This window comes from Crotalus tigris, unplaced genomic scaffold (genome assembly GCF_016545835.1).
Source record: "Crotalus tigris isolate CLP2741 ecotype Arizona unplaced genomic scaffold, ASM1654583v1 scf7180000023684.367845, whole genome shotgun sequence".
In the NCBI taxonomy this organism is placed as follows: domain Eukaryota; kingdom Metazoa; phylum Chordata; class Lepidosauria; order Squamata; family Viperidae; genus Crotalus; species Crotalus tigris.
The window spans coordinates 133,890-152,950 of NW_024100117.1; the positions used below are offsets into that span (position 1 = coordinate 133,890).

The 19,061-nt window shown below is 39.4% G+C and overlaps 2 protein-coding genes across 9 annotated transcripts in view; both read left to right on the forward strand.

Annotated features, from left to right (window-relative positions):
- Window positions 1-6,152, forward strand: part of CFAP300 (cilia and flagella associated protein 300) — a 29,539-nt gene extending 23,387 nt beyond the window's left edge. Inside the window, exon 7 of the mRNA XM_039320700.1 lies at window positions 5,761-6,152. Within this exon, the coding sequence (XP_039176634.1) occupies window positions 5,761-5,892 (132 nt within the window). The 3' untranslated portion in view covers window positions 5,893-6,152. The remainder of the gene's footprint in view (window positions 1-5,760) is intronic.
- Window positions 6,153-8,471: 2,319 nt separating this feature from the next.
- Window positions 8,472-19,061, forward strand: part of YAP1 (Yes1 associated transcriptional regulator) — a 99,441-nt gene continuing 88,851 nt past the window's right edge. For 3 of the 8 annotated variants that reach the window (XM_039320693.1, XM_039320696.1, XM_039320699.1), the window contains exons 1-2: window positions 8,476-9,440; window positions 18,645-18,880. In XM_039320693.1, the coding sequence (XP_039176627.1) occupies window positions 9,126-9,440; window positions 18,645-18,880 (551 nt within the window). In that variant the 5' untranslated portion in view covers window positions 8,476-9,125. Of the gene's footprint in view, window positions 9,441-18,644; window positions 18,881-19,061 lie in introns of all 8 variants that reach the window. The other 5 variants (XM_039320694.1, XM_039320695.1, XM_039320692.1 and 2 more) reach the window with 4 other exon arrangements.

Here is a 19,061-nt window from a genome sequence, read left to right on the forward strand (position 1 = left end):
TTGCAGCCATCTGGTTGTTATTTCTCTGAGAGTCATTGAGGCCACTTGGAAGTTTATCTGTATCTTCAGAGTCATCTGAATCAGAGGACAAATGGGTGTGGAACCTTCTTGGGACTGCTGAAAGGACTGTGTTGTAGGCAGGAGATAGGTGGTGTTGTATCCCTCCCCCTCTGTTGAGAGAGGGATGTTCAATTTTAACAATAGATGTCCTAACATAGGCCATCTGATGAGAATGGTATCACTTAAAAAATAAATTGTATTGTCAGTTTAATTTTTGGAGATTATGATGATATACCAATTAACTTTATATTTTTCTTTAGCTAATTATAAAAAAGTAGATTTCTGGATTAATATGGAACAGATATGAGAGATATGCTCTGCTTATGATATAAATATCAAAATGTCTTGCAGTTCTTAGGCTGTTTTAATGACAACATATAAAATGAAAATGATTCCCATTTTACAAATTGGAGAGTTAACTGTAACTTGGTTACAAATTCTATTAAGGTTCATTTGGAAAATCTGTATATTTTATGCAGAACATTTTGTGTGAGACAAATAGTCTGATTTGTGTTGAGTCAGTGTTCATCCTCATGTTGCAATAACTGCAGCACAAACATGTCTTACTAATCATTCTTAAATGACATGTTTTTATGATACTGCTTTTGGCTCATTCCCAGTCTCCAGTGTAGACAGCTTAATATTGTCTCAAGCTGTTACAGATTTAAAGTAGGTACTATTTTCTCTCTTCTCGGTGTTTATCATGAATATAATATAGGGTGCTTCATTAACAATGTACTTGAGATTGGGTGTGATTATACGGTGTTGTAAGAAAGTTCCTTCCCACTTCACCTCACAGCTACCCTGTGCCTATCAGCCAACTTAAAAACTCCATTTGAGTGGTGAGAGATACTTCAACTGATGGAGAATGTACAAAAATAAAACCTTTTGGGGGACATATCCTGACGTGATTGCATTCCCATCATCTCATTTTGATTTTTGTATTTTTGAACTGTAGAGATGAATGTATTTACAAATAAATAAGAAATAATGCTTTGTTTAGAAAAACTCACATGGTAGGCAGGATATGAAACCGAAGCATAGAAAAAATAAGGTTTATGAATTCAAAACATATTCACACATGACTCTTTGACGTCTCTAATGATGATAATGATTCTCTTAAAATTCAAGCTGCTTGCCCATCTATTCTAAAACAAAGGAACATAATAGACCAGTTCTAATCCAATATTCACGCAGCGGACTAAGCAGAAGAAAATTGCCCAGTGAAGCAGGAGAGCATCTCCGTTTTATCAAGCAACCACCTATTCCACAGATCAACTGTCTTGATACCATTTTTGACAGAAGGCTAAACCAAGTGGTCTGGCCATCTTTCAAAACAGACCTTCCTCCCCAATTCACGCCATGATTATAAATAATGACTTGGTGATTACTTTTCCTACCTGTACATGATCTTGATGAATGGGGAAACTGAATCAGGAATTTCCTAGTTACTTTCCACCACCTTTCCCAGGCATTAAGGACAGTAGCATTATGTACAGTAGGCAAACTAAGATTCAGTAGTCAGGACAATATAATTGATGCCAGCATACTTTTCTACAGACTTAAGGACCAGATGTTAACTCATTTCATGCGGCCATGAGAGTTTTGTAAATGAAAGTGGTTGACTGAAACACTTGTAACTTAGCATAGAACTGCAAATGGATAGATGGAAGGCTGGCTGGCTGGATATTTACAACATGCACTGTATCTGTATGCCTGAAGTAGTCTGCTTGGAATATTTTATTTTTCATTTATGAAGTTCACAATGCAGCCTTTAAAATATCAGTAAATAGTTAAGTTTGTGAATTGACTGTAGCATATTTTAGAGTAAAAGGATAGAGATCATCCAGATTACAGAGTTTGCTTTTCCAAAAGAGCAAGTTGATGTTTTCTTAATGGGATTTTGATGCCTTTGTAAGAAACACTTATTCTGATATGCAGTTTTAAATCTTTTAGAACAAATTATTTTCCTATTTAATTTGCAACTCTATCCCTGCACAGAGACCACACAGAGAAAATTATCCCATCCAACACAAACATAATCCCAGACCTGGGAGTGGGGGGGAACCACATTCTCTGCCCTCTCCTCTTCTTCCCTCCACCAGGCAAAAACAAGCCTCTGGAGACCTGTTACCTGCATGCATAGGTCTATAACTCTCTCTGTGTTTGTATATGTGGTGTGTGTGTGTGTGTGTGTGTGTGTGTGTGTGTATGTATGTATGTATGTATGTATGTATGTATGTATGTGTGGTAAGGAGCCAGGTAGTTGTCTGGCTGCATTGTGATGTACATGAATGCAGTGTTGCCAATTTCAGAATTAGAAAATAAGTCTTAACTGAAGTTTGTTTTTGTTTTGTGCCTTTGAGTCACTTTGTGACACCTGGCAATTGTCTGGACAAGTCCCTGCAATTTTCAGGACAAGGTTTTTCAGAAACAGTTTGTCCTTGCCTCTTTATTCCTAGAACTGAAAGAAAGAGACTGATCCAAGATCCTCCAGCTATCTTCATGGCTAAGGTGGGATTAGAACTCAGAGTCCCACTGCCTGCTGCCTTAACCACTACCCCAAATTGTCTCTTGAATTGAATTTAGTGGGGCTTATAGTAAATGTTTATCACATTTTAAAACCGCCCATCTCGCTCACATATAAAAGTGATACACAGTTTTCACTTTGAAAGCACTAAACTATGTTTAATACTATGGTGGTGTTGGCAAATATATCCAACTATGGCACAATTGACAAAGCTAAAGAATTTGCAAAGTATATTCCATATAAAAGTTGAACTCTCACTTTCTGGCATTAAAATAAATGCACATAAGAAGTAGCTAAATAGGTTATGTAGTGTCTTAATAATTTAGTAATAGCAACAAAACCATAACACCCATTTTCCAATTCATCTATATACTACTAAAACTTTCATGCCCATAACCTTTAACTAGGCAAAATGGTGTATCATAGGGACAACAGTTTTTGAATCAAGGTGCCTCAAATGGAATAATTTACAGAATGTGTCCTAAATCTTGGACCCATGACTCCCATTGAATTGAAATTTGGCAAATTTTATAAAATACTTTATGACATAAAAATTATCATAAAAGAGTTTATAATACAAAAGGTCATAAAACAGTTTCTACAATGATGTTTGATTGTATAGTGATGTAAGTACTACTATACAGTTTTGCTAAACTAGTGGCCCCCAACCTTTTTGGCACCAGGGACCAATTTCGTGGAAGACCATTTTTCCACGGACGGGGTGGGGTGGGGAAGGAGCACCTAACCTAGATCCCTCCCACACATGTGCAATTTATGTTTGCTTGCTCACATGCCACCTCCAGCTGTGCGGCCAGACTGGTACCGGTTCATGATCCAGGGGTAGGGACTTCTGTGTTATACAGTTCAACATGGACTGCTTTCAAGGCAGATACATCTCTGAACTTCTCCCTGAATTTTAAGAACTTTTCAAATACACTAAACATTCTATCATTGTTGAAGGTATTGAGGAATCTGGTAATGAAATAGATCAGAAGAGATGCCCAACAGGTCACAGGTTGTCTGGTTATAATTAATAATAATAATGTAGACTTTCCTACATTATTCTTAATAATTCTGAGACAACTAGGTTTTTGAAACTATATTTGAAGAAAGCAAGCAACAAATAATTAATGGGTTGGATATGGCCAGTAATATAGAAAAAAAATCATTTCTCAAACACTTCCCTATTGGAAAAGCAATTGGGCAACAGCTCAAAACGTTGCTGATTTTATATTCTCACACTCCTTTTTTCCTTAACAATAGTAATTGCTATTATGAAGTGATTGCAAAGAATTCTAGTAGCCATGCACTGTATGCTTTATCTAGGTTGTTATATTATGGTTTCCTAGAATATTATTTATTATGTGCCAGCAAGTCAATTTTGAATGTTGGTGACCACAATATTTTCCCCATGATAGTATGCCCTAACCCAGTGATGGTGAACCTTTAAGAGACCGAGTGCCCAAAAACTGGCCCTGCCCCTGCTCCACCCCCGCTCCGCCCCACCCTGCCTGCCTGCAGGGCCACTCACCGCTTCCAGGGCCCACCGCAGATCACCCAGGCAGTCCAGCAGCGCCATGGGGCACGTTGGGGCATGAGGGCAGAGTCCTGTCTATGCTGCCTGGCTGCCATATCCTTGGCTGCACTGCTCCGCACTCGGGGTCAACTCTCCTCCAGGGGGGTTGCTGGTGACGGGGTCGCAGGCAGAGGCAAGGCTGGGGCAATGGCACGTGTGCCCACAGAGAGGCCTCTGAGTGCCGCCTCTGGCACCCGTGCCATAGGTTCACCACCACTGCCCTAACCTGATCCTTCTGATCTTCACCACTATAACTGAGTCCATCCACCCTTGTTGCTGGTTGTCTTCTTCTCTTTCCTGTTTAATAAACTAGGTGATTTAAAAGCTGAAGTCGCTCTTCTTTAAGAAATCTTTTACCGCATGAGGATTTCCCATCTAAGTGATAGAGAGGTCAGACATACACAAGTGGTGGCTAAAGATCAGCTAGGTGGTAGTAAACAATCCTGATTTGTTTTGGAGCAAGAAAGAAATGGTTTAGAATATTTTAAATTTTGGTAATTAAAATTGTAACAGCAGGGCATTGCTTTTTTTAGCTAATCTATTCTTATAAAGATGAGCCAAACCTTTTACATTTATGTTTTTCTTATATTTTTAGTTTTGTGGTTGATCAGATAATTTTGACTTGAGTTTTTAAACAGGTTTGGGGATCTTTAATTGATCATAATACAGTTTTAACTAGACCAAGTTTTAACCCGTGGAAAATGCTGTGTCTGTTTCATAGAATTGAACATAGTAGAATTCTGATATTGTTCCACGGATCTGTTGGAGTCATTCTCCCAGCTTAGGAATCACAGCCCCAAGTGCTCCTAACACTATTGGGACTTTTTTGCCTTTATTTCCACATCATCTCTACTTTCACTTTCAAGCCCCGATACTTTTCCAGCTTCTCATTCTCCTCCTTCCTGATGTGGCTTCACTTGGCACTGCTACATCTATCACCATTGTTGTCTTCTGGTCCTTCTCTACCATTATAATGTCTGGTTTATGTCGCTCCTGTATGACTCCTGGCAACTCCATGGACAAGGCCCCGAATTTTTCTTAGCAAGATTTCAGAAGTGATTTGCTATTGCCTCTTTCTGAAGGCTGAGAGAAACTGACTAGCCTAAGTCACTCAGCTGCTATTTTTACCTAAGGTGGGACCAGAATGCATCATCTCCTGGTTTCTAACTTGATGCCTTAACCACTCCACCAAACTGGCACTTGTCTTAGATTAATGTGATAGAAATGTGTTTGCAGTTTCCCTGAACTTAAAGAAAAGAATAAATGTAATTAAAGTGAATGTTACTTCATGATTGATTTATATTTTTAGAGGGATTTCCATGTAAATGCATGCCAAGTATTTTAAACAGGCTGGCAAACCACTCAGAAAGTGTTAAAGGAAGGTCACACCGTTAGGTTTTCTTTACCTAAATTATAATTTTCACATTGAAGATAGGAATTTCCACTTTCCAAAATACAACTGGGCACATATTTTTTAGTCCTAGTTCATCATGAAATTTAAGTGATTATTTCAAAATTAGAATTGGAAAATTATTATTTTACCATCTTAATATATTTACTGCATTATATTAATGATTAATATTTTGTCCTCTAGGATGCTGATGGCCTTTGTTATCCTTCATCCAATAACCATGAACAAAATTTTGCCTATTTGATTGTGAATCCTTCAAATCGTCATATCTATGTTTTGTACCATGTTTTTGGAGTATCTTCATTCTGTGAGTGATTGCTCATAGTTATTCAATTAGTTCTCGTAAATAGAGGAATTTGTTTTAAATATTGTTTGTTGGAATTCCAATATTGTTAGGGCATTAGAAATTACTTGCACACTGAATGGAATTGATTTTGTCGGAATGTTGTTAAATTAATGTTACCAATACCTGCATATACCTTGAAATGGGCGATTGCTAAATTAACTTACATCCTGTCCTTAGAGATCTTTATTTTAATAATTCTTTTATTGTACCACTAATAAATTATTAAGCAGAAATTTTGCAATGGTGTGAATGTATATCCCCATTATATAATTTTACAATATTATTTTTGGATTGTCTTTTGACCCCGGAAGGATGGCTAGGTAAGGTATAATTTAAAATCTTAAAACAATAGACAATGTTTAGAAGATAAGAAACATCAATATTTAAAATAAGAAAAATAGTCTTATAGAAGGCAGAAGTGGAACAGCAATATTAACAGCTTTCTTAAAAGTTAAAGAAGAACCTGTCTGAATTTTCTAGGACAGAAATATAGGCTGTTGATAAAAAAAAGACTCTCCCAGCATTTGTATTTTTCCTAATAAACTGGAAGACATAAGAAAATTTCTGAAATACAGTGTGTGGGATAGATATGGGGAATAGATAGATCTTTTATTTTGAGATGATCCAGTTCAGTTCATATTTATAATTCTTATAGAAGACGTCAATGAACAAATTTACTCAAAATTTAGATTACTAATGAGAAAAGGAAATACTGCTTAACAATATTATTGTAACACATTACATGGGTCTGCCTTTTCAAAGAATCCAGAAACTTCAATTGGTTCAAATGCAGCAGGCCTAGAGGCGCATGTGTCATCTCTCCTGCTGGAATTGCACGACTGACTGATTTTGGGTTTTTTGCAGTAGTTGTTAAGCAAATCACAGTAGTTGATAAGTGAATTCACGGTTGTTAAGTGAATGATGTGGTTGTTAAGCAAAGGAAAAACGGAAATGCAGAGTTTTGACAAAACTGTGATAAAGCATGATCACGTGATTGGTGAACCCTGCAAAAAACTATAAGGGCGGCTGTGTTGGGCATGTAACTATGGAGGAGGGGGTTGACTGTCCTGTTTTTCAGGTTGGTTGCAACTTTGCTAAGTAAGCAGTTGCAAATCAAGGACAACCCCCTACATTCTTTCACCTTTTATTTATTTATCAAATTTATATGTCCACCCATCTCACAAAAAGTGACTCCTGGTTGTATACAACATTTAAATAAAATACCAAATATATATCAAACAATCCCAGTCATTGTTAACAATTAAAATATTAAAAAATAAATAATTGTTCTTTTGTCTCGGAGATCAATATATGTTTATACATTTTAGGAACGACATGTTCATCATTTGTATACATTTTGATTTCAAATTCAGCCTTACAAAGTTTAATTTTAATTAAAACGAAAATTTTAGAAAAAGAGCAGGAAAGAGAGTCCAGAGAAGGGGAAAGGTATTCCTACCAATAAGCACTATTGTGTTTCTTAGCTTTCAATAGCAAGTAGAACCATCAATCGCATACAATCATAATTTCAACGATTAAATTGAAAAACAGGTTTTAGGGAGATAAAGACACTGGAAGGTAACATTCTGGAGTGGTTGACAGGATTAGAGGAGTGGACAAGAAGTTTTTGTCTCTTAATTCTTTCTTGTATTTATGCACCTATTTTATTTATTTCTTAAAAACAGCCATAAATATTCTTAAGTGGTTTGTTGTGATGTGTATGCTAATTATGTGTTGTCTGGTATAATGTGTCTCTTTTTTGAACTACTGTTTTTATCGTTTCTGTACTGTTGCCAAAAATTGTAAGGTTATGCCATTTTAATCACCAGGAATCAGGATCAACTTGAGGATTTATTTAATCAGGATCAATTTGAGGATCTATTTACCACATTTATACAGTTGCTGTGCTCATATATGACTCTGCGAGGTTAATGATTAAAACATATTAAAACACAAAAGAACAATAATGTAGGAAAGAAGAAAAAGGCATATAAAAACTATCATAAAAACGTCGAAGCTGAAATAATCCCATCTAAATAATAATACTAATACAACCACAGTGCAATCTCTACCACATTCCCCGATTTTCTTTTTTCTTTACTTTAGTTACTTGTACTTTTATTTACACCTGCGTGTTTTGAATCCGAGTTTTTCCCACAAGGATTTCTCTTCTGCAAAACGAGCCCTGCGTGGTGATTTGCAAGGGTGCCAGGCAAAGCTAATTCCAGGTTACAATCAAGAGTTTTGTGCTGGTCAGGACTTGCATCCAGCTTATTGGACTACAAGTCCCAGCACTGCCCTTGGGATTGTGAGACTTAAAAGCGCAGAAATCTGGACAACAGCAAGTGGGGGGGGGGCGGCATAGTGGGGAGGGGGAGGGACAAAGGAAAAGTGTTTCCTTTCTCTTTTCCCATCTAACCCTGATGGGTCGGGGTCTAGTTGCTATTTCCCTTTTTTCTTCCAGTGTGGGGGAGGAAGAGAAAATAGTCCCAACTATCCCTCCTCCCCCTCCTCCCCTCTCTGGGTGGGTTGGAAAACTTTTTTGGAAAAGGGGGGGGGAGAGGAAGAGAGCCAGAACTATAAACCCCATGTTTCCTGTCCACATCGGCGACGGTGAATCCTGCACGGGCGGCTCCAGGAAATTAGAAAACAAGTTAATCCGGAGGCGTCGAAGAAGCAGTTGTACCAGTTAGGAAGAGAAGGAAGTGGGAAAAAACACTATAGGCTGGACGGGCGTGGAAAGGAACCTCGGGAACACTCCGTGGCAAAGTTCGCCGCCGTTCAATTTCAGCGCGGCCGGGCGCGGAAAAAGAAAAGGCGGCGGCCGCGGCGGCTCCTAAACCCGGCTGAGTGGAATTAAAGCTGCTGTTGGGATTCGGGGCGGGCGGGCGCGCGCTGGGCGGAGCAGGCTCGGGCGGGCGTCTTTCCGAACTTTTGTTTGGGAGGGTTCGTGCGCGACCGAGCCGCGGCGACCGATTTATGCCCCTGGCTTCGGGTCCGGCGGAGCGAAAGCGCGGGAGGCCCCGAGTCCCCCCTCGCGTGTCAGACCCCCGGAGTCGCCGGTGCCCCCCTCCCGCGGAAGACGGGCGCGAGGCGAGGGAGCGAACGACCCCGGCGCCTGGGCATGCGGGGCGGCCAGTTCGGCGCTGTTGCTTAAGCGGAGCGGCTCCAGCGAGCGAGCGAGCGCGGAGGGGAGACGGCCATGGACGTCGCCGGGCAGCCCCAGCAGGCTCCGTCGGCGCCCCAGCCGTCGGCGGGGCAGCCCCAGCCTTCGGGGCAGCCCTCGCCGCCGGCGCCTCAGCAGCCGCAGCCCGGCGGAGGCGCCGTGTCCGGGCCGCCCCCGGCCGGCCACCAGGTCGTCCACGTCCGGGGCGACTCGGAGACGGACTTGGAGGCCCTCTTCAACGCCGTCATGAACCCCAAGGGCGCCAACGTGCCCCACACGCTCCCTATGCGGCTCCGCAAACTGCCGGACTCCTTCTTCAAGCCGCCGGAGCCCAAGGCCCACTCCCGCCAGGTGAGGGGAGAAGTAGGGGAGGGGGAGGCGGGGGGGTCGGTCTCCGGAATCTCTCTCTTTCTCAACGCACACACAAACACACACCCCGCCCCCCGTCAATAGTCGCTGCGCTGCTTTGGAAAACTTTCCCGGGGAAAGGCGAGAGAGGGAGCGCGCGCCTGCCTTTTTCAGATTGTGCAGGCTGGGAATTGTAGTCTGGAGACATCTTGGAGAGGCCAAGCTGGAGTGAAGTGACTTAGAAACAGGGCAAGAGCAGCAAAAAGCTCCTTCCAAGCGCCGCAGGACTTTGCGTGGCGGTGGGCGGAAGATGGGAGCAGGCAGAGCCAGGCTGGAGTCTGTCCTCCGCCATGGGACTGCCGGAGGGGACTGGGAGGCAGGCACCCTCTTTCAGCCCGGGAGGCCCAGGGTTGATGGTGGAAAACAGGAGGAGAGGAGCGCTGGGGATGCCCTTTTCAGCTGCAGAGCAAAACGCGGGATTTAAATCTGTTTTCAGCTGCAGGAGAAAAAAAAAACCCAACCAGCAAAGAAATATTTCCGAAGCAAATATGACAGATGGGGCTGGGTGAAGCAGGCCTTCCCGATCAGGCCCTCTGGATGGGGCAACTCCTGGAACAATATTGTTACAACACTCCAGCCAACAAGGTCATTGTGCTGGCTGTGTGTAATGGGAACTGTAATCCGACACAACCCCAGAGGGACAAGTTGAGGAAGGCTGGGGAAGTTCTTAAATCAGCTTTTGGAGGTTGGTTTTATTCAGAGGCATGGATTTATTGGAATACTAGTGCGATACATCTGGGATTAGGACATCATATAGGTAGTCCTCAATTTACAACAGTTCATTTAGTGACCATTCAAAGTGACAATGGCACTGAAAAAAGTGACTTATGACCATTTTTCAACACTTATGACCATTGTAGCATCCCATGGTCATGTGATTTACATTCTGATACTTGGCAACTGATTAATATTTATGACAGCTGCAGTGGCCCAGGGTCATGTCATCATCTTTCATGACCTTTGGACAAGCAAAGTCAGTGGGGAAACCCAGTTCACTTAACAACCATGTTACTAATTTAGCAACTGCAGTGATTCACTTAACAAATGTGGCAAGAAAAGTCGTAAAATGGGGCAAAACTCACTTAACAAATTTCTCACTTAGCAGTGTAAATTCTGGGCTGTGGTTGTAAGTTGAGGACTACCTGTATTTTAATCTCATGCATTGATTATGATGCTGGTTACTATCCTCCCAGACTGGGATGGCAGCTATTTTATCTCGCAGTTAAATTTTTGGGGACCAGATGATGGATATGAAACAGTAGGTGGAGCTAGTATCAAAAATGGATGGCCCCACTCATTTTTTTTCCTGAAATTCTGGTTTTTTTTTTTTTTCCTTCTGTCTGAAGTCCTCTTCTGTTTTTTCAAGCAGCAGGCTGCAAGGGGAGGAGAAAGCACTTTTATCAAGGGTCTGAACTGATCTTTTGCAGATGGGTTTTAAAGTAGGTCAAGGATTTTGTGAAATCAGCCTGAAGGCTGCAGGTTTCTCATCCCAAACTAGTGGCGTGTATTTGATATTTGCAAAGTTGGTTCGGTTAAAAAAAGAACTAGGACTCCTCTCCCAATTTAAGTATAATAGAGATAGAAATGGGAATGCAACGAAAAGCTCAAAAGATACCTGGTTAGAGGAATCCTGCAAGTCATGCCAGAAGGAGATCCAAATATAGATGAACCACCTCATTCAGTGTTGACAGACTTTTGGTGGGAGGGAACCATTTCTCCCCCTTTAGTTTTTCTTTCCTTTTTAAATGTTTTGCATGCTATTGAAAGCAAAAGTGCAATTTATGTATGCAAATTCCCAGAGTGGCATACATTTCTGCCTATATGGAGGGTTTTTGGGAGGGTGGAGATTGGGTACTTAGATTTATGTAGCACTTCAACAGAATTGGAGTGTTATCACTGTGACCCTTCTCTTAACCATTCTGAGTTAACCCATAAAAACATAAGCAGGGCTTCCCAGCTGTCTTAATATACAAACTGGATGCTAGTGGGGGAGGGGAAATTTTAGATACCTGAGTACTAAGCCCACTGTAATTTTCTATTCCATCAGAGATCAGATTCAAATGGGCTGCTTAGCTGACATCTTCTCAGAAATCATTGTGGTCTTAACTTGCATTCAATAAAAACTAGTGTGGTTCTGCTTCCCTCCTTTCTTGCAGTCCTGTGGCTGAAATGGGCCTTCACAAGCCATATCTTCTTGCACCCTTTGCATTATATGAGTAAAATGTGCATATGATAGTTGGTATTTCTAATGATGGAATATGCCATGAATGGCTAAATAAATATCCGTGTGTAGCAGCATAAAGTTTGGATTTGTTACAATGATTGTGTATATATAATTTATGCCAATATAAGTGGATGCTTTTTCTTGGAAGAAAACTCTTGTCAAGTCTTCTATACTGTTTGATGCTGCATCTTTATAATTATAAAATAATTATATTAATATAACATATATGATATTATTTTATAATTATATTTTTATAACTTAAATCTGTACAGATTTCCTATACAGTAATTGCATTGTGTTGAAGATTTCCCTTTAAAAGAAAGAAGTGTAGAAAGCATTTTCTATTTCTTTACACCCCAGAGTATTCTTTTGTTTCCCAACTTCACAGAGAGGACAATTATTTTATGTCATCAAATGTTAAAATCATTATTCAGCATATTTTAAAGTAGTGGAAGTGATGGCTGTTGTTTCCATCTTATCCTGACTTTAGTTCTGTGAAGTTGATTAGGATGTGCAGGAACAAGTGGATTCACAAATGGAAATTGGAAAATTTCACTCTTTTCTTGAATGTGTCTCTGGGAAGCAGACTCTTTCTTCATTTGCATCTTCTCTGTGGTACTTGTAAATAAGTGGTAGGGTGCCATGTTGGCAGTTCTAATATTTCAAGAAACAAGTCCCGGAAATATTGTAAGAAAAATAAGCTTTTCTTGTTGTGGAGAAATTCTGACCATCGATAGAGATTACATTTCTTATCCAAATTTCCCTCATCAAAGGATAAAAGATAATGCTGCCCTTTCTATATCTTAGGAGGAATAATTGTTGCATGCTGGGGGATTATACCCTTATCATGTATTAAAGGTAGGATTCACCAAATGTTGCCTATTTCCACGTACAGATTCATCCAATTCATGTTACCCATCTTTCTTTCAGAACTCATCTTTAGGAAAAGCTACTTCTTTTCTTGTTCATTTTTTAAATTTAGTTGTGGGAGAGTTCCTTCAGTTTTGTTCATTTTGATATTTGTTACAAAAAAGTTGATTTTTGCTCTCGCTTTATTTTTTCTTCTGAAATTAACTCATTCATGCCCCTTCTTTCATAGTTTGTTTTTCTTAACTCTCTCTGTGTGTGGGCTAATAAGAGTGGTTGTAATAGTAACCATAATATATTTTACATCCTTTGGGAATTCTCTTCTGACACTGGGGAGCCTACTTTGGTCTTTCAGTCTTTCTCAGCTGCTTGTGATAATTCCTGTTTTCTTTCTGTCTTTAAGGAAGCTAATGTCAGGGTGGGAGATGGAGAAGAACTAAACCTATGTTGAATTAAGTGATGTGTTTACAAACTTCATCTACATTTATCGTGTCTCAAATTTGGGAAATCTGGAACACTACTCTTGAGATAGAGGACCTCTATGGCGAGCTCCATTCTTGCCCCAGCTTCTTCCCACCTATCAATTTGAAAGCATGAAAATGCGAGTAGATAAATAGGTACCACTTTGGTGGTAACAGTGTTCCGTGTTTCACCTCACGCTCTGCACTATGGCCTGATGTCATGCTGGCCACATGACTATGGAAATGTCTTCAGACAATGTTGGCTCCCTCTGCTAAGAAATAAGAGACGAGTACCGCTCCCTAGAATCAGACACGACTGGATAGAGCAGGCATGTCAAACTCACAATGTCATGTGACATCACGCGACGTATCGCGACTTTTCCCCCATTGCCAGCACTGGGGTGGGCGCGGTTTCAACGTGACGCATCCAGCCTATGGGCTGGCAGTTTGACATGTCTGGTATAGAGGAAACCTTTACCTTTTTAAAATATTCTAATCTTCAAATTTGCTGCAGTGGCAGACTTCATTATCATATAACAAGGTTCTTATGTCTCTCAATAAATACTTAAATACGTAAAACTCATAAAGTTAGATTTGGAATAATATAGAAGACCCAAGAACCTTGATAGCATCATTAATCTTGGTTGAGTTGTTGAATCGCAGCAGGTTGGGTGGGCAAGAGTGCCCCCAAACTCCAGGTGATTTATTTATATTCCTCCTTTATATTATTACAAATAGTTCAAGATATTGAACATATTTAATATACTTTTGTCCTATGGTCTCCACCACAGCAACCCTGTGAGGTGAGTTGGGTTGAGAGAAGGTGACTGGCCCAAGGTCACCAGCTGGTGGGACTAGAACTCACAGTGTCCTACTTTCTAGCCTGATGTCTTAATCCCTAGACCAGGGGTCCCCAACCTCTGGGCCATGCGCCACTACTGGGCTGCTGCCCTATTTGCAACTGGCCCGTGTGAGTGGAAGGCCAGCGAGCAGGCAAGCGCAGCTCAACTTGCACAAGTTGAGCTGTGCGTACATGCACACTGGCCTGACGCTCGTGTGAATCGAACTGCATGCATGTGCACCAGCCTGACACTCATATGGCCTGGTTCCTCCTCCGCCAAACCACAAAGGTTGGGAACCGCTGCCCTAGAGCAAGCTGGCTGTGCCGAATTTATTTATATAGAGCAGGGGTGTCAAACTGGCAGCCTACGGGCCAGACGCGTCACACGGAAGCCGCGCCCACCCCATTGCCAGCAATGGCAAAACTGTCCCGATACGTTACGTCCCGAGTTTGACATGTCTGATATAGAGCTTCCTCCCTCTAGACAATCCCTTTTGCCTCTTCTGTTATTAGAATGCCATCATGAGAATGGCAAATTAAGATTAAGATGCTTGATCTGAAAGTAGATTTTTTTTATTTTCTTGTGGTCATTAAGTCATGTATTAATGCTTGAGTTTATATGGACACAATGTAGACAAAATTGCAAGATTAAATTTACTTGAAAAGCTTTTACATTCCGTTTATTTTTTAATCTGCATGTTTTAAGTTATATTTATTATAAAATGGTTTAATTATTAGCTATTTATTTATATAGCAAAAAGGAGTGAGTGTTCCTCAGTAACTCTGTCAAATATTTCTGTGACTAGTTATGTCTTTTTAAGAGGCTTTTGACAGCACAAGTGTTTTAAAAAGAAAGATTTTATTTGTTTATTTAGTTGTTAGTTTTATTTGCCTCCCGTCTCATTTCGAAAAGACACTGGGTGGCTTACAGCTTTAAGATGCTCAAATCATAGTTCAAAAAATCTTTGCCTAAAGTGTTAATTTACTTGTCAGATATAAAATGGAGAAAACCTAGACTTTTAAGTCATGGGATTGTAAATGGAGACTATTGCTTTATCACCTTTGAACTTTAGCCTAATATAAGCCTGACACATGCTTTCCCTGTGGGCTGAGTTTCTCAGTATCTGCTGTGACAACTATGAAAAACAAGATACTCCTTATATAGAAGCAAAAACTTCAACAAAGATATTCTGCTTTTTTCTCAAATAATTCACATTTGAAATATGAGGGCCTTTCCATTTACTGAGAATATAGGAAAGAAAGCAGATTATTTGATTTGGGTGAGAAATTGCTGTAAATTAAATTAAAAACATGTAAATAGATTAAAATTGTTGCCGGAATTGTATTAATTTTGTATATATTATTGAATGGATTATTTAATTCTTTGTTATGAGCCTTAAAACTTACAGAAATATGTGTGGATACAGTATTCTGTTGCACAGGGATAGCAGCATTTTCAAGTGGCAGGCACTATTGCACAATTTCATTTAAAAATAATATTCAAAGTTGAGCACTCTCCTATGAAGGCATAAATCCTATATAAGAACTCAAAAAATACATGTTACAATTTTAAAAATCAAGTCCTTGAGTGCCATCTAGTGGTTTTGTAAATGCAGCAGTGTCTATAGGTGCTGTATTGTTGACCCCTTTTTCTAGAAAGGTAATTGAATGGAGAGCAACCTACTAACACTGGCTGAAGATTATCTGCTAAAATGTAGACTATGGTTTCTGGATTAATTAAATCAGATAAAAGTCTGGTTTAATTATAGCAGGAGTCTCTTTACATCTCTGCAGTCAAGTTTTTTAATTTGTATACATTAATTGTAAAGACTTTCAGTTGTGTAGGTAGTCCTCAGCTTTCAGCCATTTGTTAAGCGACTAAAGTTACGAAGGCATTGAAAAAAGTGACTTATGAACATTTCTCACACAACCATTGTAGCATCCCCATTGTCACGTGATCAGAATTTGGATGCTTGGCAACTGGCATGTATTTATGATGGTTGCAATGTCCCAGGGTCATGTGATCACTTTTGCGACCTTCTAACAAGAAAAGTCAATGGGGAAGCCAGACTCATTTAGTAATTTTATCACTAACTTAATAACGGCAATGATTCATTTAACAACTATGACCCAAAAAAAAAAAGTCGTAAAAGGGCAAAATTCTGTCAAGTATGTTTTGGATAAACAGATGTGTACTGTTTATATGAAGGTGTATAATACCAAGAGACAATTTCTTCTCTGTAGAATCAACAGTAATGTATTCCTCAATTCATCATATAATAGCAAGATATCTCCATGGTGGAGGTATATGTCTATGTAATAATATGATATAAATACTGACACAGACAAGCTAGTAAATATGTGTTCTACTTGTATGATTTAACTTGACTTGCATGTGAGCAGCTGTCATCCTTAACAATTCCAGTGCATTTTTCTGTAGTTATGCATATTGTTAATGTGGTTTAAGAAGCAGTTTTATATTTCATCTTTATCTTAGTGCCTAAGTGTAAAAACAAATACGTTGTCATACATTTGCCTGATATTTATTATTCCAGTGTGTTAGACTGTAGTTAATACCTTTCTCAGACAATTATGTTGCTGTCAAATGTTTATGGGAGTTTTAATCTAATAAATCATAAATGAATGGCAGAAAAATTAGCTAAGCTTATGATGTGATAGTTCTTTAGAACCTTTGGAAGAAAAAAAAGATAAAGCAAGCAAATTTCTGTAACCCTTAATATGCATGTATTTTAAAAAATGACATCTTTTTAAACTTTTATATTCAAGGCCAGAATTCATTAGGCCATTATTAATTTTAATAGTTTCATTTTTTTTTTATTTTAAGGAAAAGTTAAACCCTGTTGCTGACAGTAATAATAGTGTGTAGTTTACAAATGTGGCTTACTATCATACTAATATATATGAACATAATATTTACATTAATTTAGTGGGTTGAATGTGTTTGCATTCTTCCATTTGGTTGAAAAGTACTTGATCCTGCGGAAGCCCCCCCTGTCTGGAGAGAGTTGACTCTGTTCTCACCAATTTCCTCTGCAGCCCTCCAAAATCAGCTTAGGGGGACTGGGAGTCTCTCCAGAACAGTATGGAATGTGGCACAGAGAAAAGGGTAATTGATGAAAATTGCTTCCCTATCTCTTCTGCTAGCTGAGTTCTCCATTGATTCAAAGAGTTGTCTGCAAACAGAAGGATTCCTTCTGTTCCTGGAAGGGATTGTTGGTTATAGTTCACAGCTGTGACTTAATCCCCCCTCCTGAGATTTAAAGGAGGTGAGGGTCCTTCCAAGACCTTTTGTGCAGATGCTAAAAAGGTTTCCCTAAACAGTCTTCATGACATCTGTTGAAAGTAAAAGAGGAACTGAGGTGCTTCATTAGATATTTTTTAGAATTATTTCTTCTTAAGGCTGTTAGTTTAAAGGCATATTTTTCCAAGAGAATGTCTGATATTCAGATGGCTACTGAGAAGAATCTTAAAGAATAACACATTTACTATGGCATAAGTTTTCATAACCCATAGTCCACTCCATCAAAAAAATGGTGCATTATTATCCTGGACAAAAAATATAGTACTCCTCTGTTGGACTGCAATACCCTATATTGATGAAAACCTATGCCATAATATATTTGTCAATCACCATAATATTCTGTTGTTTCTGCTCCCCTTCCTCTGTCTCTTTCTTTAACAGTATGCAGAGGAAAGTTATTGCGATGGGAAAGAGTTGTGTGGATTATTTTCCAAATAATTTTTTAAAAGGCAACTTTTGTGAATTTTAATTCAAAATTAATAGTAAAAGGAGGAAAGACTGAAGAACAGAATGATTCGCCCTGTCCTGCTTTAAATCATGCTTTGCTTTCTTTCTCTCCCCCCCCCCCCCTTTAAATCTTTTGTCATCTGGAATACATTTTAGGAAAACCAGACATGTATTACTGTTTGCAATGTGGACCTCATTTGTCCTATTCTGTAATACTGTTTAAATAGCTTTCACAGCTGTCTCTGAAGCCCTTGATAAAGATGTGGGACAAAGAAGGGAAAAGAAAAAAGGAGATTGACTCAGGTATTCTGAGAAAAAAAGAAAGAGAACTACTTGAACATTCTAAAAAGTAGTTATAACTATGTGGGTCCATGGGGAAAAACTGAAAATCTAAAGCTGCATGATCCCTTTATTAGAGTAACCAGATTTTATTTCTATTCCCTTCTTATGCCTGACAGAATGCAGAAATAAAGAAACATCAGTGTTTTTATCCATAGATCTGGGGAATAATTTGGCTTGTCTGTAAAATGAACCATTTCTTAATGGTTGGAAGGATTTTACACTCTCAAAATGTACAAATTTTGTACAAAATGTACAAAAGCATAAATTTTCAGAATCAATTTTCTCAGTCTGTGCAAAGCATCCTCCAGGTTCCATAAGAAGCAGTTGTAGATATCATTGAGCTTTGGTAAAAATAAACAAATCAGCCCCAAATGGTAAGATGTTGCATACATATAAGCCCTTTATAATGCAATAGTAGTGTTTTTGTAAAGCATTATACAATTATTCCCATTCTGTTCTTGTATTTCTTACTTTGTGTCACACATACTTCAAGATTAGTTTGGTGCTGGGATGAGTATTGCCCTACACATTCATTGGTCTCTAAAGTATAGGTCTAGTTGCAAAATATTTCAAGTTAGTGGTTCTTTAGCATGCTGTTAATGTATTAGGTATCTAGATTAAAGAGCTGTTTAACTCTCTACAGGCCAGCACAGATGCAGGAACGGCAGGAGCCCTAACTCCTCAACATGTCCGTGCTCACTCCTCTCCAGCTTTGTTGGGAACAGTTTCTCCAGGTGCCCTTGCTCCATCTGGTGTAGTTCCTGGAGGTACACCCTCTCAGCATCTCCGTCAATCATCTTTTGAAATCCCTGATGATGTGCCCCTACCGCCAGGTTGGGAGATGGCAAAGACACCTTCTGGCCAGAGATATTTTCTGAAGTAAGTAAAAGTATGAAAGATGGGGAGGGGGAAATGATGGTGCTGGCAGTTCGTGGAGCAGCGTTTGATTGAATCCTTACCTTTTGCCTAATCTGTTCATCCAAGATGTATTCCTGTTTAATAGTATGAATAATGTTGAAAATTATATTACCTGAAAAAGTTGTGCTGAAGTAACTTATGT